This window comes from Microcaecilia unicolor, chromosome 9, assembly GCF_901765095.1.
Source record: "Microcaecilia unicolor chromosome 9, aMicUni1.1, whole genome shotgun sequence".
NCBI classification, from domain to species: Eukaryota; Metazoa; Chordata; class Amphibia; order Gymnophiona; family Siphonopidae; genus Microcaecilia; species Microcaecilia unicolor.
In genome coordinates this window covers 136889205-136911202 of record NC_044039.1, presented here as the reverse complement: position 1 = coordinate 136911202, position 21998 = coordinate 136889205, and the positions used below count along the sequence as shown (strand labels likewise).

Here is a 21998-nt window from a genome sequence, read left to right as displayed (position 1 = left end):
CCCCCCCCCCCCCCCCCCCCCCCCCCAACATGTTTCTTTTTGCAAAATGGCTGCTCTCACTGCCAAGTGTTAGCAAAATACACGAGTGCTCCTGCTGGTATTTTAGAAAAGGCTCTGCATCAGATCATTTTCTAACACCATCGGAACTATGTCCTGACCTGAATGTCTCAATTCCGATCTCTACTTTCTACGTAAAACGGGGTTCTAAATAACACAAGACCTGTGACTCACACTCTTTCACTTTGAACAGCAACTAACTGCAGCTCAAAGCTTTTCATCTTACAATTTCAAATAAGGCAGCTGGGATGGAGAGATGATGAAAGTGATGTATGCCAGCCCCAGCTGGGTCACAGTAAACTGGAAGCTAATCTCACACTTTTTCATCATTTAAAAAAAAAAAAAAAAAAAAAGATTAATTTCCTTTTTAAAATTAAAGCTTTTCACCCATCAGTGGTTCTTTTGCCGATTCTTTTCATCCTCTTCTCTCCCCTCATGGTCTACAATTTAAGCACTGTACTCCTCAGATGCACAAATAAGCATGAATCCTCGGGAACACGTAAATTGTGATTTTAGTATTGTATACTGCTTTGGGGTTGAACTAAAAGGTGGCATATTATGATTATTAAACTAAACTAAACTGAAGAAACAATCAGCACAAGAAAAAAAAAGCATAAAGCAATGAAACTGAACCTTGGGCATATGTTTTGCTTCCTTCCCACACCTTCACCTGCAGTGACTCAGTTTGAGCTTATGATTTGATATTCCTTGCCAAAGATGCAGAAAAGGTGATCTTTACACCAAGGAGGTTATTTTAGAAGCATCCCCACCTGTGAATAGCAGCATTTACATGTGTAGATCACATCCAGGTGTAAAAGGCACAATAGATATGCTATTTATTAGGGCTGCAGTTCGATTACAATTTTTAATTGTGATTCAATGTGGGGCATAGCCAGCAGTCCACTGGGGGAGAGGCATGGGGGGGGGGGGGGCATGCATCCCCCCCCCCCCCCAATTAGATATCATACTTTTAATGGTGGAGATGCTGAAGTCCTGCCAGTCAAAGAAATCCACTGCCAAAGCAGTCCCCTTCCTCCTCAGCGGGGTGCCTCCAGCTGCCGATGCCAGCACTCCCTGAACATGTATAGTTCATGCACAAACTGAGCATGCTTGAGGAGTGCAAGCATTGGTGGTTGGAGGCACCTCACTGACTTCCTTGCTCCTGAGGCAGTATTTGTTTTACCCTTAATGGAACCCTTGCATGAGCGAAAACATGGCCATGTTGGGTCTTTTAATTAAATTATTTTATTAAACTTATATGTTTGTGTAATTTGCTTTGTTCTTACTCCTAACACATATTTCTGCCACACTGAGTCTACGTGTCAGAGAGGTATGGTATGGTTTTCAGTCATTTTTTAAGAATTAGTCACCTTTCCAAATCAAAAGTTCAAGGTCAGCAGGAAAGGTGGGTTCTTCCCTGATTTTTGGCCCACTGTGCTAACTATTAAGCAACTCTTCAACTCACAGTACAAAGAGCATCTCGCTGGCAGTGCATCAGAATTTCGCAAGTCACCAGGCTCTCGTTTCCACTTAAGTGGATAAACTGTCCCTGGGAAACTAATGAAGATCACCAGGTCAGGAGCTGGGGGGTTTGATGCAAATGCTCGTACGCTTAACCTTGCTCCTCTGGGGTTCATTTATACCTCACCATGAATGTTAGTTCAGGGGACTCCTTCCTGGAAGGCATACCTTGTGGTTTGTGAAATTGAAGTTGTCACACATATCTACTTGGAGGTGATCGTTCCATAAACTGTCCAGCTTTATTATTCCATACTTGCACTGTCCACGGTCAGCAGCGTTTACCGTGAATACCGTTTCACATGCTGTGTCTGCCTAGGAACAAGAACAATAAATGAGTTAACCAATCAGTCTGGGATATCTGATGGTCCTTCCATCTGGTTAAAGGAATATTGTCCTTTTATCATTAAAAAGTCACAGTTACCGTTCATTATACTCTCAGCGGCAGTATTGCATACTGCCCTCAGGAGGACCCGGGTTTAATTCTGGGGACCAGCCTTTCACACTTTGGGTTTGCTATGCCTAGGGAAGTTGTGGAGGCAGCGTTCAGGGCCTAGAGGGAGTAGAAAATTTATAGTCATCGTGCCACAGCAACACCTTGTGGCCAGAGGTAGGGCCCAGAATGGTAGGGTTCTAGGGGCAGTTCTGGTACATCGCCCTTAGCCGAACAATGTTGCCGCTAAATAAGTTGGAAGATAAAAATGGGGAAACAATCCCCCAGGTAGTTGCAAATGAAGATTCCTGGTGCCAGAGTCCAGTCCTGGTTCTGACAGAACTGGAAGCCCTAAAAATCAGGAGGAAACGGTTGGTACGAAATAAATAAGTAAAAAGTCTCACTTTAGTAGGCTACAGTGAAAAACATCTTGGCAAGATCTGCTTGGAAGGCTCTATGAGACAATCAGTATTAGAGGAACTCAGACACCCTGAACACATGTACCTGTGCTTGGTGAATATCCTGCCAGTCATGCAATGAAAAAGTGCCAACTCAACTAGACAATGCAAGGAACAGGGCCCTCAAAACATCTAGAGAGGACTAAGAAAATCCCAGGACTAAGCTCTGATGCTTCTGTACCTGCTTCGTTTACTTTGCAGTTAAACACAGCTCAATAGCAGGGGGGGGGGGGGGGAGAAGGGCAATTTTCAGAACTTTTTTTTTAATTATTATTATCACCACCACAAGTTAAAGTATTTATTTGTGAAAATCATACCTTCTGAAAACTGTCCCTCTCCCACAACATAGGAGAAATAGGATGAGGTAAGGCCAGGACCATTCCAGCCATGAGTATGCAAGGCATTTTATATATTTATTTTCTTATATATCGCCTGCAAGCCCAGACACTATCGAAGCAGTGTACATTCAGGTACTCATGAATACCTCCAAACAGGTGTATTCACCTGCAAACTCATGTGTAGAGTCCCTGCTGAGCCAGAGATTTTCTTTTTTATTGAATGGATTTTTCATATACAATTAACCAAGTGTGAGACACTGTTATTCCTTCAAACCAATATACATCCCACAGTATTCAAATAGATTTGAGCCAAAGATTTTCAATGGAAACCTCTATGGAGAAGTTCATGCCAAAAAGTAGGCAAATTTTCAGATTGCCTTAAAGGTATTTCTTCTAAGTGGCTGCAGAGGTCCCACAACTTTATTCATTAAAAAAAAAAAAATCTGATGCAAAATTAGTAACCAATAAAGAGAGGTTCACTTTCTATTTATAATGAATGGAGACTCAACTCACCAATAGCAGCTGAAAAGGGTTAGCGCTTGTGCTGTCAAAGAAATCTGGGGGACTCCGAATCTCCACCTTCTGCCTCTGCATACAGTTCACCTTCAGTTCATGGACACGCCTGTGTCAACAAACAGAGCAACAGAGCTGAACTCTCACTGCCATTACAAAGCCAAGAACTGGGGAGAGCTGAGAAACTTGGCTATGTGGAACTCCTCCTTTGAAGTAGAAAAAGCATTTCTACAGAGTTGAGATGGGACCACGGCAATCTAAGGATTTCAACTTGGCCAATGAATAGGAACACTTCCACGAATACAAATACAACATGTGCAGTCTTTTCTGACCTGTGATTAACATAATTTAGACCCATAAAAAACCATCTGGTGAGGACCCAGACATGCTTTGTCTGCTTCTTAACCATTCTTAATGACCTTTGCGCTAATCATGGTTTCACTGAACAGGAAGACAGAAGCAGAGAGGAACCTTCAATTAAAACCTCATACCTTGGCTAAAGCAGTGGTTCTCACCCCAGTCCTCAAGAGTACACCCAGTCAGTCAGGTTTTTCGGATACCCACAATAAATATGCATGAGATAGATTTGAATACACTGGAGGCAGTGCATGGAAATCTCTCTTATGCATATGCATAGTGGGTATCCTGAAAACCTGCCTGGCTGCATGTCCTGAGCACTGGGTTGAGAACCTCTAGGTTATTGGAAACCTCTGCAGAGGTAGGAAAACCATAGCAATGGTAAAACCTCCCCTGGTAGAAGTCTGAATGGAAGATCCTTGACTTAGAGCACCACTGCACCATACAAGGTATGAACCATAGAACAACTATTCCCATCAGTTCTCTTGCAAACATTTTCATATTAGTCCAGCTTTACATTATTTTCATTTTCTAAACTGCAGATGAGAGCTCCTTTACACAGTTTACACTGATTTAGTTTAATATTAGAACTGATGATCTACTATAAGTAAGACAAGACATCTCAAAGTGAAGTAACCCAAAAATACCATCACAATAAATAAAAACAAAAATTAAAAAACAAACAAACAAAAAACAAAACAAAACATGTGTTGTCCTATCCTAAAGGCCAAACAATAGACTTCTAAATGATTATCCTGGGTACTGAGTGCCGCTATTTAGGTCCAGTTCTCATGGAGTTTCTATTACAGACTCAATCACTGCTCTGTACAAGTTCAATACTTCTTTCTACCTTAAAATATTAAGCTGATTATATAGGATAAATTACTGTACGCCAAATGTAAATAGAATCAAATAAGAGAAGGAAGGTAAACAGCTGAAGGGAAATCAGTGGCTGGGTCTGGGCTGGGTTGGGCTTACATTGCGTGGGGTACCAGGGTGTGGAGTGGGGATTTACTGCTGGATTTTGGTGGAGGGAGGGGTTGAATGGTTAATTTGTGGTGCCAGGCAATAGCAGGAGGGGTATCACAAGATGGAGAGAGGCTGGGGAGGTTGGTGCAGCACTGGTCACCTAGACTTGGGTGAGCCAGCAATAAAGAAGAGCTCCTGGTCCCCTCCTCCCCCCAGTTCTGTTACCATCCCAGAACCTCTACAAAAGATCGCAATGCCAAACCTAGATTAATACTGGGAGCTTCTGTGGAGATTCTGGGGCATGGAGGAGAAACTGGGAACACTTTTCAATACTGGTGACATTGTATGGGAGGGAGGGGGGTTCTGGAGATCTTCAGTAATCATATATATCAGGAGAGAAGATGACTAGCTTGGGAGGGAGGTAGGAGAGGACTGCATTGGCAAATGCTGATTTTTAGCACTAATCAGCTATGCTTAAATTCTATAAAGTGTGCCTAGATTTATGTGTCACAATGCCACGCAGTGAGAGCCATTTTCTATAATGCAATCTGGACACCCAGATTCTGCTACAGAACACTAGCATAACCTGGTATCAGCACACCTTGATGCCCAGTCACATCAGCCATAAAACTTGCGTAAATGCAGAAACTTACTGTATTCTGTAAGTTGTGGCATACGGGACAGCCCCATCTATGTCCCACCCATGAATTTCACGCTACACCACTTACAGAACAACACTTAGATATTTTGCTGCCACCTAGTTGTGAAAGTGACAGTATTTTGTACACTTATGCGCTCAAGTGGTGCATATGTGTAGGTGCCCTGCTATACAACTATCCTTTCAGAGGGGAGCCTAATCTGTAAAGGAAAGTACTTTCCATTGTGGAATGCTAGTGGAAGCACTTGCACCAGCCAAAGAACTGGTGTTAACGCTCACACCTAGAAGGAGGCATGTGTGTAAATTTTGGTGTTCTATAAGTTACACATGTAAGTGTGAATCCTGCTCAGACTCTGCCCACATGTATGTCTACATTTCAAATACATACTATGTAAGATATGTGCGTATTTACAGAAAACGAAGTTACTCAACTGTAGCAGATGCTTTCCTGAGGATAGCAAGCCAGGTATTCTCACAGTTGGGCGAAGTAATCCGACACAGCCCAGTGCGGATGCTGACTAGTGAGAAGATTGTGAAAGTTTCTAGCAGTGTTCTACCACGCATGCACTGGTGCCTTCCCACCTGATGTGCAAGCACGGGTCTCTCAGTCATATGTAATATAGCTAAAGAATTCAACTGCAAGGGGAAGTGGGAGGGCTTGTGAGAATACCGGGACTGTTGTCCTTGGAGAACACCTGCTACAGGTGAGTAACTTTGCTTTCTCGGAGGACTGGCAGGTCAGTTGTATTCTCACAGTTGGGAATCCCTAGCTACCAGGCTCACCGAAAACAGCAATGCTAGGACAACAGGCCTTGAAGTCAATCAACCTGAAAACTATACACATTCTAGCGGTGGAGGTGCAGCCTGGAACAGAACAAAACTGGGCCTGAGGTGGGTGAAGTTGGATTCGAGACACTGAACAAGTTCTGCAGAACTGTTGGACCGAACCAGCTGTCACGCTGAATATCCTGCTCAAGGCAGTAATGAGATGTGAATGTGTGGACAGAAGACCACGTCGCAGCTTTGCAGATTTCCTCTATGGAGGCTGACCTCAAGTGAGCTACCAACGTCACCAAGGCTCTGACATTATGAACCTCGACATGACCCTCTAGAGTCAGCCCAGACTGGCATAAGTAAAGGAGATGCAATCTGCTAGCCAATTTGAAATTGTGCATTTGCAGATAGCTACCCTCATCCGGTTTGGGTCAAAAGAAACAAAAAACTGGGTGGACTGTCTATGGGCTTTAGTCTGCTCCAGATAGAAGGCTAAGGTTCACTTGCAATCTAAGGTATGCAGTACACTTTCACCAGGATGGTCATATGGTTTTGAGAAAAATGCTGGAAGAACGACTGATTAAGATGGAACTCTGACACTACCTTAGGAAGGAACTTGAGGTGCGTGCGGAGAACTACTCTATTGTGATGAAACTTAAGGTACTGTGGATCGGCCACTAGGGCCTGAAAGCTCACTGGCTCTGCGAGCTGAAGTGACAGCCACCAAATATTTCAGATGATAGGAATCAAGTGGCTCAAAAGGAGCTTTCATCAGCTGGGTGTGGACAACGTTGAGATCCCATGACAAAGTGGGAGGTTTGATCTGGGGGGGGGGGGGGGGGGGGTTGTCAACAGTAACCCTCTCAGAACAACTAGAGGTTGAGAGATGGGCTTACCTCCTACATGATGAAGGTAAGCACTGACTGAACTGAGATCTACCCTTACAGAGCTGGTTTTCAAACCAGAGAGTTGCAGGAGGTATTCAATCAGTTTTTCTGTAGGGAAAATGAGGGGGTCTAAGATCTTGCCCTCACACCAGATGACAAACTTTCTCCATTTAAAAGAGTAACACCTCTTAATGGAGTCTTTTCTGGAAACCAGCAAGATGTGAGACACACCCTCAGACAAATCTAAGGACCCAAATTCTACGCTCTCAACATTCAAGCCTTGAGGGCCAGGAATTGGAGGTTGGGATGCAGAACAGATCCTTCATTCTATGTGATGAGTGTTGTAAAACAGTCCAATCTCCACGGATCTTCTTAGGATAACTCCAAAAGAAAAGGAAACCAGACCTGCCTCAGCCAATAAGGGGTGATTAAGATCATAGTTCCCTGTTCTTGTCTGAGTTTCAGCAAAGTCTTCTCTATGAGAGGTATCGGAACATATGCATACAGAAAACTCTCCACCCAATGTAGGAGCAAGGCATCTGATGGTAGTCTACTGTGTTATCTGAGCCTGGAACAAAACTGGGGGACTTTGCTGTTGAGATGAGTGGCAAAAAGATCCATGAGGGAGTGCCCATTTCTCAGAAGATCTTGCGGGCTATGCCCATGTTGAGAGACAACTCATGCGGTTGCAAAACTCTGTTCAGTCTGTCTGCCAGATTGATTTCCATGCACTGCTTCCATTGTATGCAAATATATCTCATAAGAACATAAGAATATCCATACTGGGTCAGATCAATGGTCCATCTAGACAATAATCCTGCTTCCAACAGTGGCCAATCCAGGTCACAAGCACCTGGCAGAAACCCAAATAGTAGCAACATTCCATGCTACAATTCCAGGGCAAGCGGTGGCTTCCTCCATGTCTATCTCAATAGTAGACGATGGGCTTTTCCTCCAGAAACTTGCCCAAACTTTTAAAAACCCAGATACGCTAACCACTGTTACTACATCCTCTGGCAATGAGTTCCAGAGCTTAACTATTCTTTGAGTGAAAAATTATTTCCTCCTATTTGTTTTAAAAGCATTTCCATGTAGTTTCACTGAGTGTCCCGTGGTCTTTATACTTTCTGAAAGAGTAAAAAATCGATTCACTTTTACCCATTCTACACCACTCAGCATTTTGTAGACCTCAATTATATCTGCCCTCAGCCATCTATTTTCCAAGCTGAAGATACCCAACCTCTTTAGCCTTTCCTCATATGAGAGGAGTTCCATCCCCTTTTATCATTCTGGTCACTCTTCTTTGAACCTTTTCTAATTTTGCTATATCTTTTTTGAGATATGACAACTAGAATGGAACGTAATACTCAAGGTGAGGTCGCAACATGAAGCAATACAGAAGCATTCTAATATGCTTGGTTTTATTTACCATCCGTATCCTAATAATTCCATATTCATTGTGTAAATCTTGAAAACCCGACTGGATTGTGGCCTCTGGTCTAGATAATGTCTTAAGAGTGCCTTCCTTCTGCTCAAAAATGATCTTCCCAGTCAGCAACAAAATCTCAATGAAACCCAGGTGCACTGGATAGCTTTCTGACAGTTCTCTCCTCTAATACCAGTGCCACCATAGATCTTCCTTTTCCACTGTACAACAATGCTAGTGGCAATTTTAAAGGTCCTGGTGTCGATGACATCATAAAGATGCCTTCCTTTTGCCCACATATGACCTTTCCAGCCAGTGACAAAACATCAATTGGGCAAGGATGTACTAGGAAGCCCTTTCACAGCTCTCTCCTCTAGCACCACCAACACAGATCGTCTTCTGCTCCCCACTAGTAATTATTAAAAATCCACCATCTAACTTCAGCTGCCGCATGTAAAATGAAGCAGGGTAGAAAACTGCCACTGTAAAAGAGCCAGTACCTTCCCATTTAATCCTTTAAAATGCTAATGCCTGCTGCTACAGTCAGCCCACAGCTGGCTTCCTTTCCCAGGGTGCTGTACAGCAGGCTAGAGAGTGCACGCAGTGCTTGGGCAGTTCAGAGGAGGCTCTCCTCTCACAGCTGCATGCGATTCAGTTTTCAATATATTTCTCATTTATATCTCGGTGGTTTAAAACAGTTAACTTTATAAATGACCTTATATTTTGACTTCTGTTGCAATGTATTCCGTGATTAAAAATAGGACAAATATAATGCATTTGCCACACTCTGGGAATCAGTTTCATTCAGTTAAACGGCATCTGCTACATGCCTCTGAATATTTTCCAAATTCTCTGTTGGTAACACATAGCAGAAATAAGGAGGCAAGCTTATAATTTGGTGTCTCCAGTTAGGTGTGCCGATTCTATAATAGCATCTGTGCACCAAAATGCCATTATAGAATACTAATGTAAACCAAATTGGTGTGCCTTTAGGCGTGACCATTTATGCTAGGTGAATGGCAGGCACAAATGGGTGCGGCTAAGTGCACCATGCAATATCAATAACTTACAAAACTCTATAAGCTACCCATGGTAAGTTGGAGACACACTCATGACCCTCCCAAGCTCCAGCCATATATAAAAGAGACTTGCAGTTTTACGTGCTTCATTATAGAATAGCGTATAGTGCACTTACAGGCATAAGTGCCAATTTTCTCAGAACTTACACACAAGACGTGCATAATGGCAGGCACCTAGTTATAGTGACACATTTTTCCTACTGTATCTCTGCTCATTTTTTTTCATTGTTATTTGGTTGAGATTGTTGTGCTATTTTGAATCCCTTCCTCATGTATTTTGTGTTTTGAGGCTGATTTTAATTTTTAATGTAAACTGCCTTGATGCGTAATCTCTATGTGAATGACGGTACATTAAATGAAGCTACTGTAGAGGTAAAGCAAGTGATGAACAAAACTTCACTTGGTTATTTGGTGACCATCTTTACCATCCTGAGGAAGTTTGCGCAAAATCTCACGATGTGGATCTGGAGACAGAAATCACGTTAGAAATGATAGGAAACAATGTCCCAGCATCTTACCTGCAATAACTTGTGGAACTGAGCAAACCCAGCTGCCTCTTCTGGTGCAGAAATAAGGAATTCAGACCGGTTCTGATGGCTTTCTAGTTGAAAAGAAACATGTATTTATTAAAGCAAAATAACGTGCTTTACTGTATATAATTTTTGTCAAACCAGCCATTCCAGGGAAGAGACTTAAAAAAATCAGGGGTACAAGAAGAAGGTGCACAGTGTTCAGTCTTAAGGGGTGGGGGGGGGGGCAAGAGTAGTTACAACACTTTGGTTATACTACAGAAAGGTGGTAAAGTGGAACCCCAATATAATGCTATGATTGGGATCCATAAAATATAATTGCGTTAAATATGGGGTTGTGTTACAGTGGGGTCAATAGAACATGAACACAATTGAACCAAAAATTGATCTGTTACAAAGGAGCTATCTATAAAAATAAAAAAAAAGGGAGCCAAAACATGATTGCATTATATGTGGGTTCATATTATTGGTGGGTGAATTATATTGGGATTCCACTGAATATCAAGAATTTCATAAAAGAACATAAAACATAATTTCATAATAGGGCATCTAGGTGAAATGTCCAAAAAGACACCTACTTCACAAAAGCAATACGGACAGCTGTGTGTCTTTATAAAATAGGCTTGTGCAATGATCCAAGCAGGTCACAAATTTACAACTGCTCCGAAGGTGTAAATGTGTATTCATGCATATTTAATCAAATACATGCATACATCACAAGCCTACCCAAACTATACCCCAGGGAATGCTTACACACAGATCCCATATGACTAGGTGCAGTACATCTTTTACATGAGTATAACCCCAAACAATTTTATAAGATCCATTTTCTGAACTTCTAAAGCACATTTAAAATTACCCCCAGACATATAAAATATAAGAGCTAGAAGTCTTGACACAAAGGAAAGGAGAATCAGGAATTAGAACAAATAAGAGACCAGGAAAGAACTACGGGACCAATATTCAAAAGGTTTTTTTCTTTTTGAAATGTGTGTTAATCGTTTTGTTTAAAATTCCCAATTATTATTACAAAATCTTTTTATTGAAAATAAAACAATGAATATAAGTAATAGTATCATTACAAAAAAGTAGACCACTAACAATATACAACTAGATTAATTGCAATCTCCCCCATAACCCCTCTCCCAAAAAAAATTAACTAAAGCAATATTTCAAATAACACAATATCATGACCTGAGATCTTGACTCTGATGACCCCCGACCATCAATACAACAATATTCAAATGCTTAATTCCCCACTGTTTCCGGAAGGACTAAAGAAGTACCCTGAAATTTATTCAAAACTTGACTAAGTGCTTTTGGAGAAACTGATTGTAGGTATGGCTCCCAAATCAATAAAAATCGTTTTTGCCTCTTTGGATGGCATCTGGCCCCACAGGATTCCCACAACATCAGGGCATGGAATTTATTTCTCCAGTACCAAAAGGTTGGAGGCAGGTCTTGCATCCAATAGTTTAGAAGACATTTCTTTCCCACAATGTAAACATTTCCCAGTAAAGATCTTTCCCCGTTATCCCTAGCTCCATATACTGTAGACCTATAATACAATCCCTTCAACTGCCAAATGCAAAGAATGCCCCAATCGATGCTGTAAAAAGGTGAGAAGGGTAACCCAAAACACCTGTATTCGCCTAAATTGCCACAAGCCATGGAAAAGGGCGTTGTCACTGTTCTTACACTTCGCACAGCGAGGGATGTTGGCACAACCAGCATGAAAAGCCTGCTTCTGTGAAAAATAAGCCCTATGGACCACCTGAAATTGACACTCCTGCAGTTCTGCATTATGAACTAATTCAGGCATTGACTTTTAAGCAAATCCTGACACAGTCATTCTAAATGGTCTACCCAAATCTTTAATCCATGCATCCAACAGCGGAGTGTACAGTTTTGAAAGCTGATGTTTACTTAATGCCTTCTGAAACCAAGAGATAAATATCTGACCTGCCACACCTCCTTCTAAAAATTCCCGTAGCAGGTTGCCAAAACGTAAAGTTAGACTTTAAACAAGCCAGGTAGTGGGATATGTGTATGTATGCAAATCTATCTACAGAACTAAATGAAAACCATTGTTGTAATTCACTGGCTTCCGATCAGATACTGCATTCAATTCAAGCTTCTTCTTACCTACAAATGCACTCGGTCTGCTGCCCCTCACTATCTTTCTACCCTCATCTCCCCTTACGTTCCCGCCCGTAACCTCCGTTCACAGGATAAATCCCTCCTCTCAGTACCCTTCTCCACCACCGCCAACTCCAGGCTCCGCTCATTCTGCCTCGCCTCACCCTATGCTTGGAACAACCTTCCTGAACCCTTACGCCAAGCCCCCTCCCTGCCCGTCTTCAAGTCTTTGCTTAAAGCCCACCTCTTCAATGCTGCGTTCGGCACCTAACCCTTACCGTTCAGTGAATCCAGACTGCCCCAATTTGACTGCCCCTATCGGACCGACCGTTCACTTGTCTATTAGATTGTAAGCTCTTTGAGCAGGGACTGTCTCTCTTTGTTAAATTGTACAGTGCTGCGTAACCCTAGTAGCGCTCTACAAATATTAAGTAGTAGTAGTAGTAGTAATTCAGCAAAGGATAAGACAGAACCATCTTCTTGCATCAAATACCTTGAGCAGTCCAATGCTGTAACACCACATTATCCAGTCCAGGCTGAAATTCGGCATTCCCCAGAATAGGTAACAGTACATTGCTATTTGGGTCTTGATTCCAAAATCTAAGCAATTCTCTACACAAATACTGTAAGGGTCGCAACATTAAACTGTGCTTAACTTTTTTTTTTTTTTTGGGGGGGGGGGGGGATCTGAGGAATTCAAGCGTGTAATAAATAAACAGGATAACAAGGCTTAAAATAGTCATATTCAAAAGAGATATCAGTATAGAGAGTAGTATCTAATATCCAATCTCTGAGGTGGCGGAGTAAGCAAGCTTGATTATAAAGCTTTATATCTGGTATACCTAACCCACCCTACCCCCAATTACCTTTCATGTAATGCCATCACATTTTGGGTTTCTTCCTACTCAAGCAAAATTGACTTAAAAGCCAAAATTCACCTGATTATTAAATATATAATCTCTGATAACATATTTATCCTCATTTACTAATTTACCACACTAGCGACTGCTGCGTGGCAATGCCAACACAGCCCACTCAAGGTGAACAGGCTGTGTGGGCATTACTGCACCAACAGCTGCTAGCACGACTTAGTAAACAGGGGGGTTAATAATAATAACCAGAAACTAAAAATAAGGTTTTAATAAATTCTGTTACAGCAAACAATTTGTAATATAATAGTCCAAACCCCATCCTTTTATTCTGGGAGAAAAAAAAGTTACAGAAGTTTAAACATGTAACTTTTTCAGACTGCTTATGGACACATGACATGAAAAACTGGCCAGTCTCAACATTTTGGATCTGAGACTTGTAGTCACCTTATCTCAGAGACAGTCACATATTATCTTAGGATCCTGTTTACTAAGGCACGCTAGCATTTTTAGTGCTCGCTAATGCTAGAGACACTCATATATTCCTATGGGTGTCTCTAGTGTTAGCACATGCTCATTTTTATCGTGAGCTAAAAACGCTAGTGCACCTACAGCGGGCTTAGTAAACAGGGCCGTTAGATTTTTTTTTTTTAGATCACATTTTATTTCACAATTGTGATGACAAAACAAATGGTGTATAAATAGCAGGGTTTTTAGCTTGTAAGACTTACCTGCTGTTGGGTGAGTTATTTTACTAATACTCAAGTTTGTATATGTTATCTTATACTCTTGACTGCATTGAATTATGTTCCTGTTTTTAGCTTTTGCAACCTCAACTGCTTTAAGAGTTTTTATGTGATTATTAGATCTCCACTGCGTATGTATTTTTATTTTTGGAATGTCAGAGATTCGTATGTTTATTTAGATTTCATTATTATTTCTTATTTGATTGTGCTAATTTGTGTTTATCTCTTGATGCATCCCACTGGTAGGCAAAATGAGGCCATGTCGGGCAACTGTTGTGCGAGATCTTCACCAGTTGAAAATAAATGTTTCTGTCCCCCTTTTGATGTGTTATTTGCTCATTTGTGTCACTTACGAATCATCAGCACAGAAGAGACACAAAAACAGAGTTGAGGATGCAAGACAGACCAGGGTAAATGTGAAAGAGTCTTAGGGAAGTGAGATTTTTCCAAGAAACATCAATGTTCATTTTTTTGCATCAGGAGTAATGCTTCTTTGATATACCACCACTCTGTGGTACAATCAAACAGGTTTACATTTTGTTATATGCAGGTACTTTCTCTGTCCCTAGTGAGCTCACCATCAAAGTTTTTGTACCTGAGGCGATGGAGGTTTGTTACTTGCCCAGGGTCACAAGGAGCAGCAGTTGGAATTGAATCCAGTTCCTCAGGTTCTCAGCCCACCGCACTAACCATTAGGCTACTTTCCAACTACTGTTTGTTGGTTAAAACAATATCAGAAGCCCAGTTATAGGCAACTATCCATTTTAGAACAAAACATTAGAGATAAAAATATAGCTTTGTAATCAAGCAAATACAGTATTTTGGTGAACAGTTTGACAACACAATTTGCAATCTTCAGTACAGAGAATAGGGTGGAAAAACTGCCTACAGCCCACCTTTCTCTGCCGGTCTTCTTCTAAGAGCCTTAGTCTTTTGCTCTCCATCTCCCTCTGCCGAATGCTCTCCTTGGTCAAAGGATTGCAGTTGTTATTCCCAGGCAAGAGACGAAAATAACGATTCTTTTCTGGGTCATAGTAAAAACCTGGCAATTCTTTCAAAAGAAGAAAAAAGACAAGAACAGAAAACTGATTCCATTCTGGTTATCATACAATATCCTCCGTCTAAGAAGATGAGGGTGATTCCATACATTGCACCCAACACAACTGGTGGCTATTAAGTTTTTGAGGCCTGCAGGACAAGAAGCACATTATCAAAGGAGAAATTAGGTCTTACCTGATAATTCTTTTCCCATTAGTCCATTCCACTATTCCAGAACCTGTGGAATAGTTGTGTCCATCAACTAGCAGGTGGAGATAAGAGAACTGAAAATGGAGCTGAGACATCACTCTTGGCATCCAGTCCAGGTCCTCAGTATTTATGTAGACAAGCAGTAAGGGTAAACTCAGAATAAACACAACAACCTTAAACAACTTGCTAATCTAACTTACCAGACGAGCAAACGTGTAGACCTCTCCCATCTCTGGATAACTTGTAGAGAGGAAGAGATATGCAGGAAGCACCATGCAAGGTGACAGTTGTTATTTGACCCATTTTTTCGCATCAACTAAACATCTCAGAAACCTCAGATGGGCCTCTGGAATAGTGGGAAGGACTTCAAGAAGAAAGGAGCGACTGGGCAGGAGAACTCCGACTTGTAACCTTCTGTAAGAATATCCAGAATCCACTAGTCTGAGGTGATTTGGGCCCACACATCCCAAAGCGCCTGAAGACATCATCCCACCTGAAGAAGAGAAGAGCGGACCAGCCTCACATCATTGTGAAGCTCGGGAGACACTGGATGCTCTAGCTGACAGAGAAGGACTTCCTGTCTCCACGAAAGGAAGATTGGTGTTCCTGAAAATGGGACTTCTGACCATACTGCTAACGACCAAGCTGGTACCATCTGCTGTCTTGAAATCAAGAGCCCCCCTGAAGATGGACGACCAGAGGCTTTCGGCTTGCACGCACTACAATGCCCCAACAGGAAAATCACTTAACTGCTTCTGTGGGAGTCGCCATTCACCTCGACTGGCACAAGTGCAGCACAACACAGTCTCAAGTAGTGAGTAAGAATCCTTCCTCTGCATCAAGTAGAACTTGCAGCTCCAAGCTGTTTGAGTCAAACATAAGTCGGACTTACTACTGTTGGCTGCTCCCTCCAAGCTCAAAGTCTCCACAAATCTTACGACAGATGAAAACAATCAGGACTGATACTCTGTCCCATGCCCTCCAGCAAACCTCTTTCCTTCTTTTTTTTTTTTTTAAAGGTTGTTGTGCTGGAAAAGGAGAGCTCCACAGGAAACAGTGGAGAGATGAAGGGAGAGAAGAAGTAAATTTGCAGGGCGTCAAAGACAGGGATCTGAAGACCATCAGATTTGACTCTGTAGCCTCAAGCCACCCACAAAGCTCAACTGAGGACCAGTTGACCAACTGGACCAGAAGCATATCACTCAGGACCAGAGGCTGAAAAGTCTGTCCATCCACTTGCTGGAGACAGAAAATACTGAGGAGCTGGACTGAATGCCAAGACATATGTCTCAGCTCAGGTTTCAGTTCTTTATCTCCACCTGCTGGTTCTGGAATAGTGGGAACGTAAGTAATGGAATGCCATTTTTTTCCAAATATGCACTGATGTTAGCTCATTTAACAGCACAGGTTACTAAGATGCTGCACAAATAAAACTCTTAATACATTTATTTTAAAAATGTATCGTCTGCTAACCTATAATTCTAGGCAAGTAACAATAAAACATATGGTACATATTTAAAAACGAGGTATCAGATAAAATCAGACATGTTGAATTACTCCTTTAAGGTGGTTAGGACACAGCTCTCTGAGAAGGAATGCGACTTCCTCAGGAAGGAACTAGTACTCTGGAACAGTGGCCTGACATGCACTAGGAACTGCAAGCCTACTTGCTGGGGAAGAAGCAACCCCTTGAGGGGCTATCACAGAGGTCTGCATTAAATGATCTGCTTGGTCATTCATTCAGCAAGGGATGAAAGAGATGTAGAGCACCCAGGAAGAACAGAACATTTCCTTAAAAACTTTATGTAATTGTAAGTTTGGTATGTCTTTTTCAAACACTGTAAAAAAACATAAATAAGCCTACACAAATCAAAATTAAAAAACAAAAGCATGATTTATTCTAAAACGAATATAAATCACAGCCAAGTTGACAAGCAGCAAAAAAAGGAAGAAAAACACTGTCCCATCTTTGATGTTGGCCACCTTGGCTCTGATTCTGAATAGAGTATGTTTTAAAATGTGACTTACATTCTGTAAGTGTTGGGTTATGTTTGCAGAAGTTTTGACTTGTGTGTCAACTGTTGGCCATGCACAGTCTGTGCAAGCATCAATGGGCCTAATATTCAAAAACCCCATAACCAACATTTTGCAATGTTTAAAGAATTCACATATCGTCAGTACCACTATCTGTAAAAGCAGCGGCAATGAACATATGAAGACAGCGCTGACCTCCACTTCTATACAGACAGTGGTGACATATCAGCAGAGCTGAGTGGTTTAAGTTAGGACATTGTAAGGAGGAGGTAGAAGGAAGGCAGAGAAGAGCTGATAGTGACAGTAAGCGAGGAAAGGAGAAAAACCCTCAGAGGGGAAAAGGGAGTAGGAGACTGATGAAAAGGGAAGAGAACTACAGAGCCCAGCAACACTTGCAAGGGAGGAGGGAACAAGAGAAACAGTACCACAACTCCCAGCCGGTAGTAGAGTCAGGGGGTGATTGGGAGATGGAAGATAATCAGGGGGAGGGGCAGCACCTGGGAGAGAGGGTGGGGGAAGACTCCATGGAGTGGGAGGAGATTGAACTAGGAGAGGGAAGTGAAAATGTCATGAAGGAGAGTGGGGAGGAGCAGATGGAGTTCTTTTGCTCTAGACAAAGGAAGGTGGAAATGGGTGAGACTGCACAGAGAGAAGCCAGAGGTTTGGGGCCGCTAAGTGACAATGCCTAGTGGAGATCTGACTTCATGGAACTAGCGGGATTAAGTACCTGAAGAAGGTCAGTCTGAACATTTATGTGGGAGGTTGTCAGAGTGCTGGTGGCTGACAAGCGAGGGTGGTGAAAATGCCTCCAACTCCTAGGCAGTAGAAGAAAGGAGAGGAGGCATAGACTGATCCACAGGTTTATCCCAAGTTGTTGGCGAGTTCTAAGACTGAACTGTTCTGAACTGTTGTTGATTGTTGTGTGTTGGAGAAGTGAAGCAAGGTGCACAGAGACCAGCAGCGGTAGTACAGTGGACATACTGTTTTCCCGCTGTATTCCACAGTACTGTGTATAATTACTTTTTGCAAGTGAGCAGATGCAGTTCCTCTTAGGAGGTGGATTAGCCCCAATTGGGTGGGTGAAGGCGGACAACACGGAGAGGTGTTAAGTCGCGAGCAGACAGCACGGAGAGGTGTTGAGTGGAGAGCGGACAGCACGGAGAGGTGTCGGATCGAGAGCAGACAGCCCGGAGAGGTGCATGCTGACAACATCTTTGCTCTGCGCTGGCACTATACAGATAGCACCAGGGTAGTTGGAGTGTTTATGTTTATTAACAGTACTTGATATACCGCAATTTCCAAAAAGAGGATCATATTGATGCATAAACAATAGTAAAAATTAACAAATAAAACAAGGAAGGGAATGCCATAATTAAAAGCAAAGGTAAGTAAAAGTAAGAGGCAAACACAATAAAATTACAAGTCACAGGTTACAGGAGATTATACAGCTGTCAGAACTCAAGGGATGAGCCAAAAACAGAATGAAAAAAAATGAGTATTTAACAAAATCTTGAACTTGACAAAGGATGGTTTGGAACAAATCTCTGGAGGAAGGTTATTCCAGAGCTTAGGAGCTATGAAAAAGAATGCCGATTTCCGAGTAGTCTCATAGTGGGCACATTCTGGAGAGGACAATACGAGATGATTGTAGTCCAGAGACCTGAGGGCATGGATGGGAGTATATGGGATAACTACCGAAGAAATGTATGAGGGAACTCCTAGGTGTAAGGCTTTATGAGTAAATGAGAGGACCTTAAAACGAGTATTCAACGGGGAGCCAGTGGAGGCTGGAACTGAGCCCTGGACTAAGCTCTGACAAATCATATGCCGAGCTAAAGGCAGTAAGCCATGTCTAGAGGAAAACAACCACCTTGATGGGAGAGGATCAAGTGAAGAGGTGGTCAACTTCATGGTTTTCACATAGCTGTGTGAATTAAGAATGGCAGGGAGAAGGTAGACCAGACCAAGAGGAGGATAAGTCAGAGCAAGTAGAGTCTGGTATATGAGTAGGTAAAGGAAAAGAATTGTCTGAAGGAAAGGACGAAAGAAGATTATCAAACTTGGCTGAAAACAAAGATGAAAGGGCATCAGGGAGTAGTTGAACATGAGTGTTAGAATTGGAGGTAGTTGACAATATGAAACAGTTTTTTAGCAGGGTTGTGGGAAGTGGCAATCTGCCTAGAGAAGACGACCTTTTTTGCATGTTTGAAATGGGAACTGTATAAACGTGAAATGTTCTTGAAGGAAAGACGGGTGTCCATCATGTGAGATTTACGTCACAAGCGGTCAGATTTGCATAGCTGACGTTTGAGTAATAGTAATCCTGAATGGAACCACTGTTGCTGACTGCTACGAGCAGTGAATAAAACAAGATTCGAAGGATAAGAAGAAAAGGAACGCAAAGTCTGGTGCCAGCAGAGACTTATATCAGACAGGGGAAGAGAGGCAAAGTTATCAGGAAAGACAATAAACAGAGGGGGATATTCAGAAGGGTCTTTAGTCAAGAATGAGACGATAGCGAAGGGGGATAAGTCAGAGGAGAAGCAGTGGGAGGAAAGTGCAGAGTGGCACTATCTCCAGGATTCTGTATAGGTCGTCCAAATTTGGGTGCAGATCCCAGATCCACGTGTAAACTAATTAGCCAAGTAAGCGCTAATTATTGATGTTAACAAGCACTTAATTGGCACTAATTAGGACTTAACTGCAGATCTGCCCTATTCTATAACATGCACGCCTAAATTTCATAGCATGCAACTCGAAAGAGGCATGGCCACAGGAGACGCATGGGTGGGTCAGAATATTCTCAAAAATTAGGCACAATATTATAGAATACTTAGATTTGTGCACACAACTGCCATCAGCTGGGAGCAAGGATTTACACCACCTTTTGGCAGTAGCAAGTTCTTGTGCCTAGGCCCAGAAAGTACGCTACCCTAGTATTCTGTATGTAGTGCTATAGAAATGATAAGTAGTAGTAGTAGCATTAAAGGGCATTCTGCACACAGTGTCCTTTACAGAATACTAGCTTAGCGTGAATCTTAATGCCATCTAACTTTGGAAGCTGTTTACTAAATCTGGCCTTATCTATATAATACCACACGTTGATAACTTCCCCTTTCACTGCTTATGGAAATTTCAATGCTATTGACCATATCCATTAATATTTTTTAGTGTTATTATAATTGCTAAGCCAGCTTAGAAACACATGGAAAGGACAGGTAGGCTGGTCTGGCACTACATTTCTGCAGAAACCCCACAGAACCTGCGTCCATCCCTGCGGACCTAGTGGGGAATCCCCACAGAGTCCTGTGGACCCAGAGGGGACCCCTGTAGGATTCCCGCTAACCCCGTTCCCGTGCAGTTCTCCAGCATGGAACTCAGATCTGTAACTGCCTCCTCTTGTAATGTTATAAAATCTGGCATTGTTTATTTACTAGCACTTCCATATGTAAATACTGTCAAATACATGTCTAACACCCCGACTGAAGCCGCTCTTTCTCTGCATGTTTTTTGTGTAAATGTCGGCAAATGCACATATACTCCTGCATGTCCTTTTACATATTTTACAAAAAACCTCTGTGTTCAGTGAGCTTTTTATAAAATGACCCAGGAAATCTTCAATGTCCCAACTCAGACCCCCCCCTTTTCTGATCTAGACATCCTATGTAAAATGGGTACGTTTCCAACAACTGAAGTTACTTAATAGTTACACAAAATCCAAGCACACAGAAATGTTAAATATTAATTTTCAGTACAATCTTTAAATCAGCCTTACTGTCCACAAACCCCAGATGAACTGCAAGCTCTTCTGCCTAACCCCCTTTCAAGACTTTTCACAGCAAATCCAGTTCCACTAGCAACTGATATGAAGAACCTTACTGGGCTTAAAATGCATACACTATGCACTCCTGCCTACCACTGAATAATTTGGAAAGAGCAGTGGGAGGGATTATAGCGGGAGTACACAGTGAGTGCATTTCTTTCTTGAAACATGCAACTCCCCACTCAACTCAACTCTCTTACAGGCCCTACTCCCCCTATTTCCCCTCTCCCAGATGCAAGACTTTCCTCCTCCTCCAATTTCCACCCCCAATTCTCCTCTCCTCCCCGAACTCCCTCGCTCTCTTTTCTCCATCTCCCCACTCCTTCCTCCACCTGCTGCGGTTCTCTTTCTACCCAACTAGGCCTCAGTTGGGGACCAAGGACACAACTTCCTCCTCCTGCTGGGGATCTGGACTGGAACCAGTTGTATGGCTTCCTCCTCTCCAAGGCCAGTTCAGGGCCAAAGGATTGTGCTAACTCTCCAATTCAAAAGGTCCCTTCGGCTTTTTCAAATTCAGCTGTATGCACAGGGGAATATAAATTTGTCAACCACGCAGAATAAACTTTGCCTTTTATTCTCATAACCAGGATCTTGCAGATGACGATGAATCAGTATGAGCCTCCAATACCTGGTACTGTAGACGACCGAGATGTGACAGAGGAGGAGGAATCCATGTTGCTTGTGTCTGCATTCACTGGGCCATGAGGGTCTTCAGGCCTAACAAACACAATCACAACTGTTAAGGGACTGCACAACATGCACTAAAGCCATTCACAATGATGTACCAATGTGCATCTCTAAGGGAACATGAGAGTTATTGGCAAGCAAACAGGAAGGTGATGACAGCCGGGCCGAATAAGACTATGTGGCTGACGCTTACTTGAGAGGATGGAGAAAAAAGGATGTGTCCTAGGAATGTACATCTCAACAGGATCCAGCAACTTACACCTGCAAAACAAGTAGGGCTAAAGACTAGCACACATCCATCATGCTACAAAAAAGGATTCAGATAATTACATAGAAGAATAGAAAAATGAAAGTAGATAAAGACCATGGGGGTCAATATTCTGCTGGCAGTGATGTGCGTTTTACTGACTGCTGCCAGCGTTATTCCCAGATATTCAATGCCAGGCCATGTCCGG

The 21998-nt window shown here is 42.3% G+C and overlaps 1 protein-coding gene across 5 annotated transcripts in view; it reads right to left on the bottom strand.

The window, feature by feature from the left end:
- DCAF4 (DDB1 and CUL4 associated factor 4) overlaps positions 1 to 21998 on the bottom strand; it is a 60871-nt gene that overhangs the window by 34292 nt on the left and 4581 nt on the right. For all 5 annotated transcript variants that reach the window (XM_030214316.1, XM_030214319.1, XM_030214320.1 and 2 more), the window contains exons 2-6: positions 21485 to 21573; positions 14648 to 14802; positions 9986 to 10068; positions 3318 to 3426; positions 1747 to 1890 (exon numbers count right to left, since the gene is read on the bottom strand). In XM_030214316.1, coding sequence (XP_030070176.1) covers positions 1747 to 1890; positions 3318 to 3426; positions 9986 to 10068; positions 14648 to 14802; positions 21485 to 21530 — 537 coding nt within the window. In that variant the 5' untranslated portion in view covers positions 21531 to 21573. The remainder of the gene's footprint in view (positions 1 to 1746; positions 1891 to 3317; positions 3427 to 9985; positions 10069 to 14647; positions 14803 to 21484; positions 21574 to 21998) is intronic.